The sequence below is a fragment of the Saccoglossus kowalevskii genome, chromosome 6, assembly GCF_978046115.1.
Source record: "Saccoglossus kowalevskii chromosome 6, keSacKowa6.1, whole genome shotgun sequence".
Classification (NCBI taxonomy): domain Eukaryota; kingdom Metazoa; phylum Hemichordata; class Enteropneusta; family Harrimaniidae; genus Saccoglossus; species Saccoglossus kowalevskii.
The window spans coordinates 14,264,858-14,285,498 of NC_140646.1; the positions used below are offsets into that span (position 1 = coordinate 14,264,858).

Here is a 20,641-nt window from a genome sequence, read left to right on the forward strand (position 1 = left end):
TATTTATTCAGTGGGCAGCCATTACTGGTTGCTAACTCTAAAGGTACAATGCATCATTGGTAGAGGAGCAAAGGTCAACAAAGGTCACGACCTCTACAATACAGAATACTACATCCCTCCTCTTTTCAAACATTCTTCAATCAGAAAATGGAATAACATTTCCCACAATTTAACTCTGAAAACACTGGAATTATATCATAATGTCAAGAGTTAGTTATCCCTTCGAAACAACAAAGTCATCATATCGTTTTGGCACTCTAACATCACGTTTTGGTCTAGGAGATGGTTGTTTATTTGGTGTTAATTCTGGCAATTTTTCATGTGCTGCTGTCTTTAGTGGTGTTGTTTCATCCTCAACGTGCTTTTCATTATACTTCTTAACGAATGTGACATTACGCTTATATTCAACTCCATCCTTATTACGAATAGTTACTTCTCCCCCTTTCTTATCGAGAACTTCACAGGGATCAGGAATGAAGTTAGGTGACAATTTATTGGTTTTTGTATTTTTCAACAGCACTTTGTCACCTATTTGTACAGAACTGCTGGTTGCCTGGCGCTTTGCATCTGCATATGTTTTCCCCACTAGTTTTCTTGACCAGTCACGATCGCGGATTTCCTCATTTATAGTAGTACCCTCACGATGCAACTAATTTCGATCTCATCTTGCAACCGAACATTAAGTAGTAGGACGTAGCCCCTGTAGTTGCCTGAGGAGTAGAGCGGTATGCGATAAGGAATTTTGACAGTTCCTTACACCAGTCTTTCGCCTCTACTTGTGCTATCCGTATGGCTTTCATTAACGTACGATTTTGCCTTTCTACCTCGCCATTAGCTTGTGGCCATAGTGGTGTTGTGGTTCTATGTTCGATGCCATTTTCGTCCAGGTATGCTTCAAACTCATCAGATACGAGTTGTGATCCATTGTCAGTTCCTAATGTGTGGGGTACTCCAAATCGAGCGAATATTGGAGTTAGAGCTTCAATGATTTTGGTACTTGTAGTTGACTTTAATATGACTACCTCGTAATAACGACTGTAATAGTCCACGACAACGAGTATATGCTCTCCGGAGGGTAGTGAACCTAATAAATCAGTGCTACAGTCTTGCCATGGTCCACTCGGTGGTAATACGTGAGACATTGGCCCCGGAAGTGAGTATTCGCCAACAACTTGGCAACCGTGACATGTTTTACATATTTGTCTGGCGTCTCTATCCATTTTCGGCCACCATACTTTTGTGCGTAATCAATTTTTCATTTTTACAATGCCTTGGTGCCCCTCGTGTGCTAATTCTAAAACGTGACTCCTCAAAGAATACGGAATTACGATTCTGGTACCACGAGGTAACAATTCTCCGAAAACACCTAGTTCACTTTTCACGTGTAGATACGATTCTATATTACAATTGTTCCATTCTCCGGTTCTGATGCATTCTCTGACGCAGTTTAGTTCATAATCATCACTCGACGCTTTTTCAATTTCCCTGGCTGTCAACGCAATCGGTACACTGTTATCAATGACAACACGTACGTAATCGTCATTCTCTCCTTTATCACGATGTGTTTGTGAATTTAGTCTTGACAACGCGTCTGCTATGTTAGTCTTTTCTGGTCTATAAACTACTTTCAAAATTATATGCTTGTAGTCTTAGTACCCATCGCTCTATGCGTGCTGATGGTTTTGAAAATATGCACTCTAACGGTTTGTGATCAGTTTCCAACTTGACTTCTCTTCCGAAGACGTACATATTGAATCGCTCACAGGACCACACTAACGCTAGTGCTTCCTTTTCGGTCTGACTATATCGGCGCTCGACATCTGTAAGACTTCTAGACGCGTATGAAATTACTCTCCGCTGGTCGTTTTGTAGTTGAGTCAAAACGGCTCCAAGTCCGAAAGGAGAGGCATCAGCAACAATTCCCGTCTTGTATCCAACCTGGAAATATGCTAATGTCTCTGTACGTGTAATTCGTCGTTTCAGTTCGTTGAATGCAGTTTGCTGTTCAATTGTCCAGTTGAACACAACGTTTGTACGCGTAAGTCTCTGTATAGGTTCGGCTACAGACGCCAGATCAGGAATGAACTTTGATACCAATTGTACAAGTCCCATAAACGATCTTGCCTCGCTTGCGTTCGTTTGGGGGTTCTGCTTCTTGAATTGCAGCAACTTTCTCTTCACTAGGGTTTATCCCCCTCTGAGTTACTTCATGTCCAAAGAATGTCAGTTTCGATAACCGGTATTTACATTTACTGGGATTCATTGTAAGTCCGACTTGTCTCACACAATATAACGCTGCGAATAACCTCTCGTCGTGTTCCTTGATACCATTCCCATATATTATTACATCATCTGTCATATTTGCAACACCGGCACAGTCACGAAATACATCACGAATTATCTGTTGGTATTTCTCGGGTATTTCTCCTCACTCAATTGAATTTGATGAAATCCCCATTTGAGGTCAAGGCGGCTAAATACCGTGCTGCCATTTAAGTCATGGAGCAGTTCTTCAACAGTAGGAATTGGTTGACGTTCTCATATGATTGCCTCATTGGCTCGCCGCATGTCTACGCAGATACGCACGTCACCGTCGGGCTTTGCTACAACTACCAAAGGCGAGACCCATTCAGTCGGTCCCTCTGGTATCTCCTCAATAATGCCCATTGACAGTAGTTCATCCAGTTTTGCATCAACTTTCTCTCTTAAAGCATATGGAATTCTACGTACTGATTGAGCAATCGGTTTTACAGATTTGTCTATGTTGAGTTTCAGTTCTTAGTCCTTTAGAAGACCTACACCACTGAGTATGTCTTTATACTCGTCATGGATATCTTTATCTGTATATTTGTCAAACACATTACTGACATGTATCGGTCCAACACGTAGTAGGTTAAGTATTTCCGCAGTTTCTCTGCACAGCAAGGTTTTCCTTTCATTTTGTATGACAACAAAGTCTGTTACACATGTATAATTATTTGGCGATACAATTTTGGTTGTAAATGTTCCTAATGTTGGTACAGGATTTGCACTACCATATGCAAATAACACTCGGTTGGTTTTACGTGAAGTACACTGTATCCCTTCAGATTTCAACCATTCCCACGTAGATCTCCCTACCAAGTTGCATGTAGCTCCTGAATCTATTAGTACATTATCCAAATCCACACCGCCAATATTGAGAGATGTGGTCCTTTTGTCTACACTATAACCATTTTTCATTGTGAAGGCGTAATCAGGTTTCGGAGGTGGTTTATCCTCCAGTTGTACTCTCAATGTAGTTGGCATTGTTTCTAATTTGGCCTTTGGTGCTGCCCCTTCCGCGACTGTAGTTTCGGTTTGGCCACCACATTGGACCAGACTGTTTCTTTGAGCAATTACACTGGAAATGTCCGATTTCACCGCATGCTCTACATTTTTGTCCTTTGGCTGGACATGCTGCATCATTGGCAAAATGTCCGACTCTACCACAATTAATAAAGGTTTTGCCTTTCGTCTCCTGGTTATACCCTCGCTGGTTGGGTTTCTTCCCACTGCGTATTGCATTAACTTGTACAGAGTTCTTGTTGTCTCCCATTACCTGCATTTGTGAATTCATAGCCTCTTGAGCCTGTGCAATTTTCAATAAATCTGTCAGGGTAGCATTTTCTCTCTCAAGAAATTTTCGACGCAAATTTGGTGCATGACATTTATCAATAACTTGATCTCTAATGTATTCATCACCAAGTTCACCAAACTCACAAGTTGATGCACGTTGTCTGAGCCTACATACAAACTGGTCAACAGTTTCATCACTGGCCTGGCCAATTTGTCTAAACATGTGTCTCTCAAACGGTACATTTGTTTTGGGTATAAATTGATTGTTTAATACTTGCAGAGTTTCCTTGTAATCTTTCTCTGTATCTTCGCTCACCAGGGTGAAGTAGATTTCCTGTACTTCTAACCCAGCTGTATGCAACAGTAATGCTCGTTTCTGTGAATCAGATGTTACACCTTTTCCCACCAAATACAATTCAAAGGCTCTCCTCCATCTTTTCCATCGCTGAGAAATGGGAATTGTAACAACCAAATTCATTCAACTCTAATTTAGCCATTCATTGCTCGTGGATCTCCAGTTTAGCCATCTGTTGCTCGTCAGCCTCCAGTTTAGCCATCTATAGCTCATCAACTTACAGTTTCGCCACCATTGCTCATCAACTTCCAATTTAGCCATCTATTGCTCATCAACTTCCAGTTTAGCCATCTGTTGCTCATCAACTTCCAGTTTAGCCATCCATTGCTCATCAACTTCCAATTTAGCCATCTATTGCTCATCAACTTCCAGTTTAGCCATCTTTTGTTCATCAACTTCCAGTTTAGCCATCCATTGCTCGCCGACCTCCAGTTCAGCCATCCATTGCTCATCAACTTACAATTTAGCCATCTATTGCACATTGACCTTCAGTTTAGCCATCTATTGCACATTGACCTTCAGTTTAGCCATCTATTGCAGATTGACTTTCAGTTTAGCCATCCATTGCACATTGACCTTCAGTTTAGCCATCCATTGCTCATCAACTTACAGTTTAGCCATCCATTGCTCATCAGCTTCCAGTTTATCCATCTATTGTTCATCAGCTTCCAGTCTAGCCATCTATTGCTCATCAACTTCCAGTGTAATCATCTATTACTCACCAACTTCCAGTTTAGCCATCCATTGCTCATCAACTTCCAATTTAGCCATCTATTGCTCATCAACCTTCAGATTAGCCATCTATTACTCATCAACTTCCAGTTTAGCAATCAATTGCTCATCAACTTACAGTTTAGCCATCTATTGCTCATCAACCTCCAGTATAGCCATATATTGCTCATCAACCTTCAGTTTAGCCATCCATTGCTCATCAACCTCCAGTTTAGCCATCCATTGCTCATCAACCTCCAGTTTAGCCATCCATTGCTCATCGACCTTCACTTTAGCCATCCATTGCTCATCAACCTCCAGTTTAGCCATCCATTGCTCATCAACCTTCAGTTTAGCCATCTATTGCTCATCAACATTCCAATTCTCATTCCAATAGCCAACCACCAAACACTGGCCATGCAGACAAGCCAACTAACAAACATATACTATACATACATTCAACAACCACCACACATTCAATAATCAAGAAAGCCTCACCACACAAATTTAGCCTGGCATTTAACTATCAACATTATGTTTTGCCAACCACATAGTCAATACACATAATAGCCAAATATATAATATATAACACTTCCATTAATCAATCATCAACAGCAATCAAACTGGCAACATTGTTAACAAACCACCATATTTGTTTTGATTACTTCTCTAAGCTTGCTAATGTCTATCCAAAATGGAGACATACGATTATATCACTATTTATTAGCGGTTATATCATATCACCAATAGTATGTGTCATAATACAGGTATGTCAAGTATATTACATATAGTTGTCTCACAATACAGGTATGACATATATATCACATATACATGTTTCACAATACAAGTATGGCATATATATACCATATATAGTATGCCTCACAATACAAGTATGGCATACATATACCATATATAGTATGCCTCACAATACAAATTTGGCATATATATTTACCATATATTTTATGTCTCACAATACAAGTATGGCATATATATATATATATACCATATATAGTATGCCTCACAATACAAATATGGCATATATATACCATATATTGTATGTCTCACAATACAAGTATGACATATATATACCATATATAGTATGCCTCACAATACAAGTATGGCATATATATATACCATATATAGTATGCCTCATAATACAAGTACGGCATATATATACCATATATAGTATGCCTCATAATACAAGTACGGCATATATATACCATATATAGTATGCCTCACAATACAAGTATGACATATATATATATATACCATATATAGTATGCCTCACAATACAAGTATGGCATATATATACCATATATAGTATACCTCACAATACAAGTATGGCATATATATACCATATATTGTATGTCTCACAATACAGGTATGGCATATTTATACCATATATAGTATGCCTCACAATACAAGTATGACATATATAGACCATATATAGTATGCCTCACAATACAAGTATGGCATATATATATACCACATATAGTATGCCTCACAATACAAGTATGGCATATATATATATATACCACATATAGTATGCCTCACAATACAAGTATGACATATAAATACCATATAGAGTATGCCTCACAAAACAAGTATGACATATATACCACATATAGTATGCCTCACAATACAAGTATGACATATATAGACCATATATAGTATGCCTCACAATACAAGTATGGCATATATATACCATATATAGTATGCCTCACAATACAAGTATGACATATAAATACCATATAGAGTATGCCTCACAATACAAGTATGGCATATATATATACCACATATAGTATGCCTCACAATACAAGTATGACATATAAATACCATATAGAGTATGCCTCACAAAACAAGTATGACATATATACCACATATAGTATGCCTCACAATACAAGTATGACATATATATACCATATATAGTATGCCTCACAATACAAGTATGACATATAAATACCATATAGAGTATGCCTCACAATACAAGGATGACATATATATACCACATATAGTATGCCTCACAATACAAGTATGACATATAAATACCATATAGAGTATGCCTCACAATATAAGTATGACATATATATATACCACATATAGTATGCCTCACAATACAAGTATGACATATAAATACCATATAGAGTATGCCTCACAAAACAAGTATGACATATATACCACATATAGTATGCCTCACAATACAAGTATGACATATATATACCATATATAGTATGCCTCACAATACAAGTATGACATATATATACCATATATAGTATGCCTCACAATACAAGTATGACATATATATACCATATATAGTACGCCTCACTATACAATTATGACAAATGTATATATATTGCATGTAGTATATCTCTCAATATAGGTATTATATATATATATATATATATATATATATATATATATATATATCACATATAGTATTATCATTTACAAGTATGACCTTATCGCACATTTTAATTTATTGATAGATTTTAGTGTTTCGTCATATATCAACATTTCTTTCAGCAACTCTATGGCCTAGGAGTTCCAGTGAAAATGATTTTTGTTGGCTACCTAGGGTGTACAGCAATTATGCTTTTCAACACAGCGTTTGTTATGCCAAAACATAAATGCAATAAAACGACAACTACAAGTGTTTCCATATATCCCGATATCACAGATGCGTCAGTTCTAAAACTAGTATCATTTACAACTTTAACAGACTTTGAAGGTAAGCATTCAGGCAATTATATGTTATATGATTATTAAATATACAAATTATTGTGTTTACATCCACGCCATGTCGCCACCAGCTTCATGTATCAAACACACTGCATGTCACGTGCTTCAAAATGTACGAAGCGTGTTTAGACAGAAAAACAATTTGGACATGATTTCCATTAAATATAACAGCAGTGCTGAACACATCCTCACAACAGGAAAACGATTTACTGCCAACTACGAGTCAACTGAACTACAATACACTCCAAGCAAAATTATTCAAACAATAGAATTCAGCTGAGACACACCCAGGGCAACAACTAGATCCACCAGTACCTGATAGAAATGCAACTTGCCCATACAAATTCAATAAGCTACACAATATTACTTCATTCAACCCTATATACATGCAAACACAACATCCCACCAGTTCATGCAACTATAGGCACAATATCTTTCAGTCCGACAAACTAGTCACAAGAACTTTACATTATACCCAGCAAGACACACAATTCAACACAACTATAGACACAATATTCATTCAGTTCACCAGCATCGTCACATATATTATGATACCCACCCAACTAGACATAATAACTCGTTAACTGGATCTTCTGCTGTGTTATTTTATGTCTCTATTTGATTGTGCTGGTTTGTCTACGAGTAAAATAATATAAAAGTCGATCACATAACATTACAAAATCACCTTGAAACCCTGTAAGCAGACTGGTGACACCGTTTGTACTTAAAGGGGTACCAACCCTCCTGCCACATTCAAATGAAAATTAAAACATTCAAAGCAAAGAAAAAGTAACATGAGACAAATACGTGCGGTAAGTGTGTGCAAGGACTACGTGCTGAGTTCATACGCATGTGCACTTAGTTGTGCACTTTTGTGCGTGATTGTCATAAAACATCTTTTTAAAGAACCAACTGTTTCTACAAATCCCCCAAGCTTCGTGCACGAGACCAGAACGTTTCAGAATTCAGTATTCATGGCCGAATGCAAAAACATTATCCCGAATTAGACACATCACATTATCCACCGTCCACATATTCTTAAACACAAGCAATGTGTTCATAATCCTTAAATTTTCATAATCAGATTGAAGCCTTGACCTCTATTGCAAATTTCCAGTAGGTTACTAGAACCTTTTCATGCATGTTTATGCTGGGTGAATCGCAAATTCAACAATGAATGCTAAATAGGCTTTGTGCCTAGGTAACCTCTCTGTAGAAGATGGGGATGATAAAATCATTAACCACAGGATAAAAATCCAGACGAGACGTGATATTCGTAAAAAGTAAAGTAAGTTGCTATTTGATGAGCATTCAAATACTGTGGACAGAAAAAGGACAGAAATGCAGTTGCAAATACACCATGGGAAAATTCGCCACAGTGACTGCAAGTCCTCATCTTTTTCATTTTCTTGCAAACAAAGTATGCCAGTGTCAGTGTTCATTTTTGTGGATAGCCCATAAAGAAAACACAAATCAGATATTTACACTTAACTCTTGTGACATTATATTAAAACATTTCATTTCATTGCAGAAAAACCCTCGGTACCACAAATGTATGAATGGTTTCAGAGTACTGAATTGTACCCTGTAAAAAGTGGTATATACTCCTCAACATCAACAACTCAATCATTTCGCAAGACCATCGCATCATGTGAATGGGCGTGGCATACAATATGGTTTACAATACTGTATGTTCGATACTCCTATTTCATAGGAACACTTAATCCATTCTTATTTTATATTGTTGCCGATGGACAAAAACAAGGTAGGCAACAACCAGTTATAGAACTGACAACAGCTCTATAATTGTTATTATTATTGAGGATCATCTCATCTGTTTGTTGGGAACACGTATGTCACAGACAACCTTTAATTTTGAAAATGACAGTGAAACTTCAGCAGCCAACAAATGATCCAGAGAATGAAAAGGACATTCTTTTCAATCAGCACTAGCAAAGTATACGCACATGGGAACGTGTATTGAACAGCGGAAACAAACTCGCAACTAGTTATGAATACTTTTGCTATGGATTTGCATTGTTGTATTCCTCCTGTTGTTCACCTGATCTTGGAGATATTTGCATAGTTGTCAACTTGCAGAATGGAATAGTTCCATTACTGTCCACTTGGCCTATAGAATATTTCCGTTACTGTCTTCCTGCTTCGTGGAAGATTTCCATTACTGTCCACCTGTACTATGGAAGGTTTTGAGTATTGTCCACCTGCACTATCGAATAATTTGATTACTGTCCACCTGCTGTGCGGAAGATTTTTATTATTGTCCATGTGTACTATGGAAGGTTTTTATTACTATCCACCTGCTCTATAATGTTTGCACCATTACTGTTCACTTTTTCCATGGAAGGTTTTGATAATTGTTCACCTGCACTATTGAATAATTTGAGTAATGTCCACCTACTCCATGGAAGATTTCCATTATACTGTCTACCTGCTCTATGGGATATTTTATTACTGTCTACCTACTCCTTGGAAGATTTTCATTATTGACCACCTGTTCTATTGGAGATTTCCATTAATGTCCACCTGCTCTACAGGAGATTTCCATTACTGTCCAACTACTCTGGAGAATCTCGTTACTGTCCACCTGCTCTGTGAAGGATTTCATTACTGTCCATCGCTCTATGGGAGAATTTCGTTACTGTCCACCTGTCTGTGGAAGATTTCCATTGATGTACAACTGTACTATGAAAGGTTTTGATTATCCTCCACCTGCACTATCAAATAATTTGATTACTGTACAGCTGCTATGTGTAAGATGTTCATTACCGTCCACCTGCTCTATAATGTTTGCATGCTCTTAGAAAACCAAACATTATTGCCCACCTTCACTATCGAATAATTTGAGTACTATCCACCTGCTCTATGGGAGATTTCCATTACTATCCACCTGCTCTATGGAAGATTTTCATTACTGTCCACCTGCTCTATGGACGATTTTCATTACTGTACACCTGCTCTATGGGAAATGTTCACTACTGTCCACGTGCTCTGTTGAAGATATCTGTGTATTATTGATGGTCACACGAGCAGCTAGTGTTTTATGTAAATGTACTCAATATCCAGTTAGTACTAAATGTGTATCTGTAATAGAAGGCTCAACAATTGGACAAAAACCTATCAGCACAGTCACTAAAAATGGCAGAACATCAGCTGTAGGCTTGCTGGCCAGCGAGAACACTGGCACTGCCTGTAAGCCCAATAACACTTTGGATCAAATGGATCGACGTTACAGCATTAGCTGTACGATTATAACATTATTTTCCAGTAATATATTTTATCTGTGGATAACATTAGAACGTGTAGAGATGCCATATACATTACATGTATGTTTTTTTCTTGTAGTTGCTATGATGACATCCTTATTCGGGTTAATGCAATTGGCGATATTTGTAATAGCTCCATTATCAGGACTTATTATGGATTCAAAATCCGATTCCCAGCTGTTTCAAGCAATTATTGCAACTACAATTCCTATAGTAGCATTAGTGTGTATGTCTCTCTTTGTACTGGTGCATATCCCAGAAATCCAGGTAAATACCCAATATCTAAGATGTCTAACAACTTTTAGAATGTTCTTATGTTCCCAGTAAAATATACAAATGGTTATCTTCATTTCCTCCGCAATTGTTCAATGATCATTTCTCGTTTTCAGTTTTCTCGAGGCGAAATATCTACAATTCATCTACAATCTACGAGTTAATGTGGTCAATAGATTGTAAAACATTTTGAGTTTTTACCTACCAGATAAAGTGTATTTTGAGAGAGATGACAACATTTACTTTGACGCTTAAGGTAGAGATGCAGGTTCGTGGGCACTTGGGAGTGAATTTTTGTTTTTGCTTTTTATTATCCAAAATATTCTTGGCTATAGACTGTTGAAACATACTCAAAAAACGATTTTAAAATATAGATAACAGGTGCAAACATTATCTCGTTTGAATGCTTAGCAAGATTTAGCAAGGCTGTACATAAAGAATGAAAAAAACATGGTGAAAAAAGAAATGACAGGATCTCCATAAATTTGCACTGTATTTAACTTTTTACAAAACGATAATACATTTAAATTTGAAACTGCAACAGCCATTTTAATTATGAGCATTAGCAAACTTCTTACTGGGTGAATTGTTATGCAAATTAGCAATTATCTCAGTTTCTTTTAGTGCACATTCCAGAACTTTAAAAAAATAGCTCCTAGACGCTTTGACCTTTTGTTTTGAAATTTTCACAAATGATTGACAATGTGTTTATCTTCAAAACGCCGTCGGGGCATTGTTTTTAGTTGAATAGTGTTACAGCAATCGTACAGACAACTAGCCTGGGTGTTAATTTATGCATAAACTTGAAGTAGTGAAATTTGAGCTGCTGCCCTACAAAATTGACAACTGGTAGACAGTTTTCAAGACGGCACTTTCTTCATAGTAAACAGATGTACTCATAAACCAATTTTGACAGGAAACAGAAGCATGGTTTAGAAGCAATTTTTTTTAAATCACTTTTGACCAAAAAAGCACATTTTTGTGCATATTTCAAACTACAGTGTTCATAAAAATAAAATACTAGCAAAACTTGAAAATTCATACAATAAGCTTTCCGAAAATATATAGTTTTGTGGACAAGGGAGGTCATCTTGGTTCCCTAATTAACTAATTAAAATACCTGTCAGGTAAACTGCATCTCTACCTTAAGAGATGCAGGTTGGGAGACTATATTTCTAATTGCCTCTAATTACAGTAATTACATGAGTAAAATATACTTTTTACCAATCAAGTTATATATCATTTGAAAGAGTTTTATTTAAACTTTTGAGTTTTATGGTTTACTGTGATACCATATTAAGTGGTGTTGATTTTGGGTTAAAATCATGCATTTTAGGTGAAAGTGCACTTAAAACTATTTAACTTTTGAATGCATACCTTGATTTTAATTTAAGAACACTTATTTAAAACTTCTGTTTACTAGGAACATAATGGCTTATTTATTAGTGCTTCCATTGAAAAGGTTTTACACAGTGCTCTTTGAAACATTCACATTTTATAAATCGTCCACAGTTAACAGAGCCGCTAATTGGCAGCTCTATTGTTTCTGTTCCAGTAAAGACAGTGAAACCATACGAAGCCATTTACTTAGGATAGACCCCTGAAAATTTCATCGAAAACAAATGAACCGTCTAGAAGTTAAATAGTTTTAAAGTTGAAATTTGGAGTAAAAAATGAAACTGAGATAATCGCCATTTTGTAAAAAAAAAAAGTTTTAAAACGAATCATTCGCTTCATATGTGTAACAGAAACTCCTAGAAATACACCATACACCGTAATTTGCCGATGTTAAATCGTCAGATAAAAAAGTAAAATAAAAACATTTACAATTCGAGGGAAACGGACAAAAAATCGTCCGCGAAGTCTCAACCTAGCGTGAAAACTGTCATGGCGTCGTGTTATCAATTCCACTGAGCGAGGGACACAATAGATTACGTAAAGCCGATGACTTATTCATACAGTTATATAAACATAGCGATCGCCATTGGGTGGGTTGAGTCTAAATTTACCTTCCCTCAAACCTTTAAAAAATACTTTGTATGACGCAGTTTCCGTGGACCGTGCGAAGTTAGACGACCAGGTTGAAAAGGCGTAATAGTAGTTTATAAATAAATAAACGCTGCTCGGACTGATAAGTATGATATATTGAAGATAATATTTGGTAATCGTAGTCCTAAATAACTATTAAAAATAGCTACCATACTATTGCTATTGTAAAAATGTTTACTTCAGTTTTAAAATGCCGTTGGAGTAAAAATTTGTGGTTTTTAATAGTTATTTAGGACTACGATTACCAAATATTATCTTCAATATATCAGGTTGAAAAGGGCCCTAATATTTTACTACACAACGACTATTCGCAAACGCCGGTGAAACAAATTTGAAATAAAGTCACATTGGAAAAGGAACTATTGTAAATCGATGCAGGTTTCATTCAACTACAGACGAGACAGGTCGATGCAAATTAAACGAACTCAGACCTCTGGAAATACCTCATTCATAGAGTTCCTTAGTACCAGAGGTCGCCGATCACGACCATACAACGTAGTTTGCGACATCGCTACCGGTGCATGCTAGCTGACAAGGGTGTTTCCGATTCCAGATTTGTAGGAATATTAAAAACGCGTTTCACAACTTGTCTCTTATTTAGTTTCATGCTGCATTCAAGATGGCAGCCCCCATATAGTAAATATCGTATTTATTTTATTATCACGTGTGTGCCAGCTGACTGTGGTTTCAGACTATATATCCTGAATATCCTGAATAAATAAGTTTTATTGGTTTTGGCACATGATGTATTTAGAAAATCTTTACTCGGCTAGCCTTGCTCAACTGGTTCGTAACCAGTCTTGTGATTGGTTGTTGACAAATGCTGAACAGGCCACGCCTCCAACTGTGTCGTGCGTTCGGACTAACCATTAGGAATTCCTAAATGGAGTCAATCTGTGTAGTTTTATTGATTTATTCTGCAGATATCGGTAAAATGTAGGTAAGGCTTTGGCGAAATTCGAAGGAGCAACTAATATTCGTTAACCTGGTATTTTTTTAGATTTTATATTTTATTTTTGTCGTCTGTTTTTTCGAGTTTAAAAAATGTTAGCTGGCTGGAGCCTTCATCCCTTGTCTATTTCTTACACTAGATACCAGCCGATACCCCCCCCCCCCGCGCTCATAGAGACTGCGTATTACAGTTGATTATAGTTCCTGGGTTCCCTGTGGTCAAACCCGCAAAGGGGATGATACGTTGACTCGCCATGCCGGCGGCCATCTTGTTTTGACAGCCCGGCGAGTCGACACAACTCAAAAAAACAAAACCAAAAAAAAAGTCGGCAGATTTATGCCTAAGCAACAAAATAAGACAATAATCAAGCACAGAAAGTACTTATGAAGCCTCACGAAACCAAGAAAGTAACTACGTAACTTGCAAAGAGGAGTAAAACGGTGATTTTCAGGAGCTCTGCTCAAACGCGTCCGTATGCAAATACATACATACATTTCTGATTTTTATTACTCAAGTGTTAAAGAATTTTGTACATTTCAGAGTTTACATTTGTTACTGCTTAAAAATATATGTTGTATACATTAATGTGCAAGTATTTCGTTATTATTTAAATATGTTAAAACGATATATATCGATGCTCAGAAAACTTGAGAAGCGTTACAGTTAAAAAGTTTGATCAGTTCATTATTTCAGATAAAGTTTAAAAAGCATACGTAGTGCGATATAAAAAACATTGTTCTTTAATGTTTTCCATATGTTAAAATTTTACAGGTAGTCGTTATATTATTGCATCAGCGAACAGAAGACGGTCCCCTACTACGTCGGCGATGGCGCTGTTTTCGCAGAACTTTATCTTGAGCGTTTCAATGGAATTATGCAGTAGGTGAAACTTGAATTCGGGCACTATTCTTGTTCTTACTCTTGTTTTGAAGCACTGTAGTAGATCGATTGGCTCTATTTCTTTTAACTTGTTATACCGTGTGATGTGGGTGGCTACTTTAGCGGTATTTAGCAGGTAGCATAGTAGTTGATGTATAGATGAAGTACGTTTTTCTCTGGGTGGGCCAAGGCAGTACCAGTGAATAGGAATACGATCTATTTCAAGCAATACTGATATTACATTATTGAGTGCTTTAAACAAAGGTAACAACCTAGGGCACTATCAACAAATCATCTTTATCATTGCAGTATGGACATTTATCTGAATTTCGAATGTAGGATTTTCGTAGAAAGCCACCTGTTGGATAGTCTCCGTATAATAATCGCCACTGTAGGTCTCCGTCCTTTTTAATGATTGGTGTTACATACGTATCTATCAAATTTGGTTTTACATCTGGTGGAAGGGACATAATATCTGTCCAAACTATACCATGAAGTGGATCTTCATTAGTTGTTATATTTACTAGAGATACTAGAAATTTATAGAGCGAACCCTTTTCAAGTTTATATAGAGGATAATTTAAAAGCACTCCCTGGTCATCAGCTCTATATATAATCTCACAATGATATGTATTGAGCAATTTCGGGTCGCCCGGCTTAGGTCCGCCATTAAGAGTATGTTTCCATTTGAACAGAATTGCCCTTTTTACCACATCAAGAGCGATATCTGAAATTCGCCTTGAATAAATGGGTACAAGGCCGTGAATGTATTCGGGCTCTAACCAGCCATTCTCATCCATCAAGTCTCCAATCTTAGTAATTCCGGCTTCTTTGAAATGCACCAGTTTTAACGGTGTTTTCTGTAGGTGATGCAAAATTAGCGGGTTTTGAAAGATGGGTTCTTGGCAGATCTTTTCAAAAGTGTCTGGCCTACATTTTCGGACTATTGGTACTGAATGCCATATGCGCAACAAGTCGGCATAACACATTGGGGTATTAGTGGTAGTTTCTGGAGGGATGATTACAAATATTTGTTTGTCATAATTAAGTTGTTGTATCTGTTGCATGTAATAATTTGTGAGAGTAAAGCAGGGGTGGTTAAGACCATAGTACAAATATCGTTGAATGTAATTTAGGCGGTAACAAGATATGCGAGTATGGAGGTCAATCTATCCTTGGCCACCCTCCCTGACTGGGAGATAAACAATTTCTTTACGAATCCAGTGTCGACCATTCCAAAAAGAGTTTAGAAACAGCTCTTGAAGCTCATCAATGATCTTGTTAGGCGGACATAAGGAAACAAATTTATGAATCAGTTTAGACGCAACGATCTGGTTGACAACTAGAGTGCGCCCTCTATAAGACATCAAGGGTGCACATTTTTCCCACCACTCAAGTTTGGCTCTGGTATTATTGACCACTTCTATCCAGGTTTTATCAAAGAACGCAGAATTATTTCCAATATACACGCCGAGAACCTTTAAACTTTCATTATTCCAGCTAATGTTGAGTGGTGTATCAGTGCGTGATTTCCAGCTACCAATCCATAGACCCTGGGATTTGGTATAGTTAATGCAAGCATTGCTTGCATTTTCATATACTCTTAACCAGTGACTCAGTTTATGAAAATCACTGTTGTTTGTTATAAAAAAGCTAATGTCATCAGCGTATGCTGAAAGATGGCTTCGCTTGTCACCGGAATTTTGTATCTTAATACCTTGAATTTGACTTGTTCTTATTTTATGTAGGAGTGGTTCTATGACAATGGTGTACAGTTGACCAGACAAAGGGCATCCTTGACGAATACCTCGGAGAAAACTAACATGACTTGTGAGGGCGTCATTCACCCGTACCAGACTTTGTGTAGCAGAGTAAATTAGACGAATGTATTTAATACAATTACCACCAAAGCCGAATAACTGCAGAGATTTGAATAAATAATCATGGTGAACCCGATCAAAGGCCTTTTGTTGATCCAAGGCGACGACTGCAAGTGGTGTGTTGGTGAGATTTGAGTATGAAATTACAGCACGCACAAGATTAATATTGTCAAAGAATTGTCTACCGGGTACGCAGTAAGATTGATCTATATGTATTATTTCGGGAAGTGCATGTTTTAGTCTGATTGAAATAGTTTTAGTCAGGATTTTATAATCCGAACACAAAAGACTGACTGGCCGCCAATTTTTTAGAAGATTATTATTACCCTTCTTAGGAAGTAGTATTATAATCGCTCTGCGGCACGATAACGGAAGTAGTTCATCATCGATTGAGGCTGAAAATACCTCAAAAAGATCCTGACCCAAAATGGTCCAAAAATGTTTATAGAAGTCGCACGGAAGCCCGTCAATACCAGGCGACTTGCCGGTTGCTAAAAGTTTGACGCCTTTTGACAGTTCGTCAAAAGTTAACGGGGCATCACAACTTTCTTTTGAGTTGGCAGATAGTTGGGGGAGATCTTCAAGTATGGTGTTTTGTGCATCAAGAGAAATAGGATCCGGTTTAAATAAGTTAGAATAAAAATCTTTAACAATGCTCCTTATAACAACAGGCGACTCTGTGATTGACCCATCTGGTTTTTCAAGTTGTGTCATGATTTTTTTGCTGCCGTTACGTTTTTCAATATTGAAAAAGAAAGATGTGGGCGCATAGTTCTCTTTAAGCACTTTATGTCTGGCCCTAATTGCAGCACCCTTAGATTCAGTTTTAATAAATTCATTTAATAGTGCCTGTTTTGTAGTGAGTTTTCCTGAAGAGATGGATTATTGTTGATATCATTTTTTAATTCAGTTATTTCCCGACAAAGTTCATTTTTGATATTTTTATAGTTGTTGCACAGCTTGGCGGCATATTGATTTGTTAGTTCTTTTATATTAGTTTTTCCCATGTCCCACCATGTTTGAATATGAGTGAAACGTGGTTTCTGCTTCCGCCATTGGAGCCAGTACTCGGATAAAATTTCACAATATTCATCATCGTGTAACAGACTTGTGTTAAAAATCCAGACGGGATTTCGATTACATATTTTTGTGAATGACAAGTTTATAATAACGGGAGCGTGGTCTGAGAAGTCAAAGTGTTGTTTTATAGAAACGTGCTTTATCATCGTGATCATAGTATGATGAATTTGTTTACGCGTATCTGTTAATCGACTTAATTAATGATTACTAGCGAATTGCTGTGTTATGTCTGTCATCGTTTAGGCGAGGTTCTGGACGGAATTGGCTCAGTGATTTGGAATTAATTACGAGATAACCGTCGCTATTCGGACTACTATTTCTGACAGTTGGTATTCGTAGTTATTAATGTAGTGAACGATTAATCAAAATATATGATGCGTTCAGTACTTAGTGTGATTGGCTGTATGATTGAAGGTTACACCCTAGAGTCTTTTTACTGCTTTGTAATTGGTTAGAGTTTTGACAAATTAATAAAGATGTTTTTAGTTGGTCTTGGCGAGAACACGAGAACAGACGCAGTCCAGTCCTGGGGTGTCTTGGGGCGAGTCTTGACACAGTCTTGGACAGAGTCTTGGGTCAGCCATGCGATAGTCTTGGGGATTTTTTCCCAGGGCGCTGTGTCTTATAGAGTGCTCGACTGATCGACTAAGACGAAAGTTGAAACGTATGTTGTTGTGTGTGTCTTATTTGACTGTAAAGTATAAGAGACTTTCCCAATCCCGTATCTCAAAGGGACGCGATAGAGGGACGAGACAAGATTTCCCCCTGGCACGTGTGGAGACCCCAGAGAAGAAGAATTTCCCCCTGATACGACTTGGAAATATAAAAAGTATCAAGTCGTAATTTCGACTGATTGCGTGACCATGAAAACTGCTTAGCTTTTGGATTAAAGTGACGCCATGAGTCAGTGAGTTTAAACCGTTTAGTGATATTGAGAAGCAATGCAGATGATAGTTGGTGAGGTTTGTGATTGTTAAACCTGTCCATATTAGGGTTTAGCGTACAGTTGAAATCTCCCCCCCATGATAATAGGGTCGGACTCAAGCCCGTTTAACAAATGTTTTAGTGAGGCAAAGAAAGCAACACGCTCCACAGCCACAGTGGGAGCATACATGTTGACCAAATGAAGCCGAGAACCATCAATTTCGACGTGCAAATGAAGCAGGCGACCAGGGACGGTGTTGGTAATGTTGAGAACATTTATATTTTTATTTGGATGAAACAAAATTGTAACACCAGAAGCATGTGTGATTTCATGAGAAAAGAACGCAGGCGCGTGCCATACAACTTTCAGAAGCAATTGTATGCGTTTCCTGTAGAAAATAGAAATCACTTTTATAACTGGATTTCAGAATATGAAACATTTGGTATCTCCTAAGTGAATCCCGGCAGCTTCGGATATTCCATGTAACACAGGAAACATTAGCCATGAGCAAACAAAGACAGAATAAAACAAACCAATTCATAATAATATGCAAGATCAGAACAATATTCAAAACATTGTATTAGTGCTTTGGTTTTCCACCACCTTGCTTGCAAGATAGACCACGGCCGATCGTTGTCCGATTTTTCATGTTTTCATTCCTCAATGGTATTTATGTCATCCATACTGATTGACATGTCACCAGTTACTACGTCGGTCGTATCCATACTATGTTTTAGTTGATTTTGAGAATGAGGAAAGTCATTCCAGTTATTGTTTGTATGTACAACATACTTGTGTTCTTTATTCACAATGCTCACGTTATTAGTTTCATTATTTTCAACATCATTATTGATATCTTTAATTATTGATTTATTGTGAGTGTCATTAGCAAATGTGTCCACGTCAATCGGATTTTTCCAGGGTTCACCCATAATATTTTTAACAGCTTCGATGACCTCAGTGTCGGGGTCTATATTTTTTCAGTAATATCGTTTTCAATGGAATTATTTGCATTAGGTTTATCATTTGTTTTTTGTGTATATTTGTTTATGGTTCGATTCTGTTGTTCGTGTACATCATTGTTATTTGTTTTATGTATGGTTGTGTTTGTTTCACTAGTTAAGCTGGTAGTGTTTTTCACAGTAGTATTTACATTAACATTTTGTTGACGGCTTTCGTCAGCTGTATTTGTAGTATTATTTTCAGACACGTCGTTTGAACGAACATTTTTCTGGATGTGTCCTTTTTAAAGACATTTGTTACAGATAATATCGTCCGATGTCACATAAATTCTGTATAATCGATTTTCATGTTTTAAGATGATGACATCATCAATTTTGTCCTGATCCGTAATGACTTGCCTACGGAATGACTTTACATGTTTTAAGTCCGGATTTTTGCAACCAAGTGGAATATACCGTAATGAGCTAACAACGCGCACATATTTTTTCAATTTGCTTTCCAGGGTCGTGTTGTGAATAAAGGGAGGAACCCCGGACAAAACAAGCTTCGTCGCTGGTTTCACTAGCGGTTATGAGTAAATAAACAAGTCTCCAATTGACATACCATTAGTGCAAACACTGTCCACGTCATCGAGTGAACTGAGAAAAATCAATAATAGAAGCGGCTAAAACCTTTGCCGGACCAACAATATTTGCAACAGCAGTTGCATACGATTCAATACTAATGCCAGGTACTGACTCGCACCTGACGCCGTGGTTGTGTGTTAACCCAGTAAAAGGATTGCCACGTTGAGAATGCATCGTGGCGGCGGCCATCTTACCAACTCGGCAGTCCGCCAGAACAAAAACTGAAAATGGAATGAAACCAGGCGGATTTACGCCTAAAACCACAATAAAAGGAAAAATCAGAACGAGAAACTATTTACAAAAGACAGGAAACCAAATAAACGTAAAA

General features: G+C 37.3%; 1 protein-coding gene and 1 long non-coding RNA gene across 2 annotated transcripts; both read left to right on the plus strand.

Moving 5' to 3' along the window:
* The first annotated feature begins 7,252 nt into the window (after window positions 1–7,252).
* On the plus strand, window positions 7,253–18,466 carry LOC146741803 (uncharacterized). Its single transcript, XM_085500578.1, has 5 exons — window positions 7,253–7,391; window positions 8,934–9,167; window positions 10,766–10,953; window positions 14,732–14,839; window positions 16,588–18,466. Exons 1-4 carry the CDS (start codon window positions 7,253–7,255, stop codon window positions 14,816–14,818), a joined length of 648 nt encoding a protein of 215 aa, XP_085356704.1. The 3' UTR covers window positions 14,819–14,839; window positions 16,588–18,466.
* LOC146741804 (uncharacterized) lies at window positions 12,954–13,338 on the plus strand. Its single transcript, XR_014929780.1, has 2 exons — window positions 12,954–13,039; window positions 13,278–13,338. It is a non-coding gene; the product is annotated as an uncharacterized LOC146741804 (long non-coding RNA).
* Window positions 18,467–20,641: the final 2,175 nt, after the last annotated feature.

Bases quoted from the DNA above. Each gene is read 5' to 3' on its own strand.
- LOC146741803 (XM_085500578.1), top strand. From the start codon at position 7,253: ATGCTTTTCAACACAGCGTTTGTTATGCCAAAACATAAATGCAATAAA. The intron at 9,168-10,765 runs GTAGGCAACAAC...TTTTTCTTGTAG, and splicing joins TGCCGATGGACAAAAACAAG to TTGCTATGATGACATCCTTA. The intron at 10,954-14,731 runs GTAAATACCCAA...AAAATTTTACAG, and splicing joins TGCATATCCCAGAAATCCAG to GTAGTCGTTATATTATTGCA.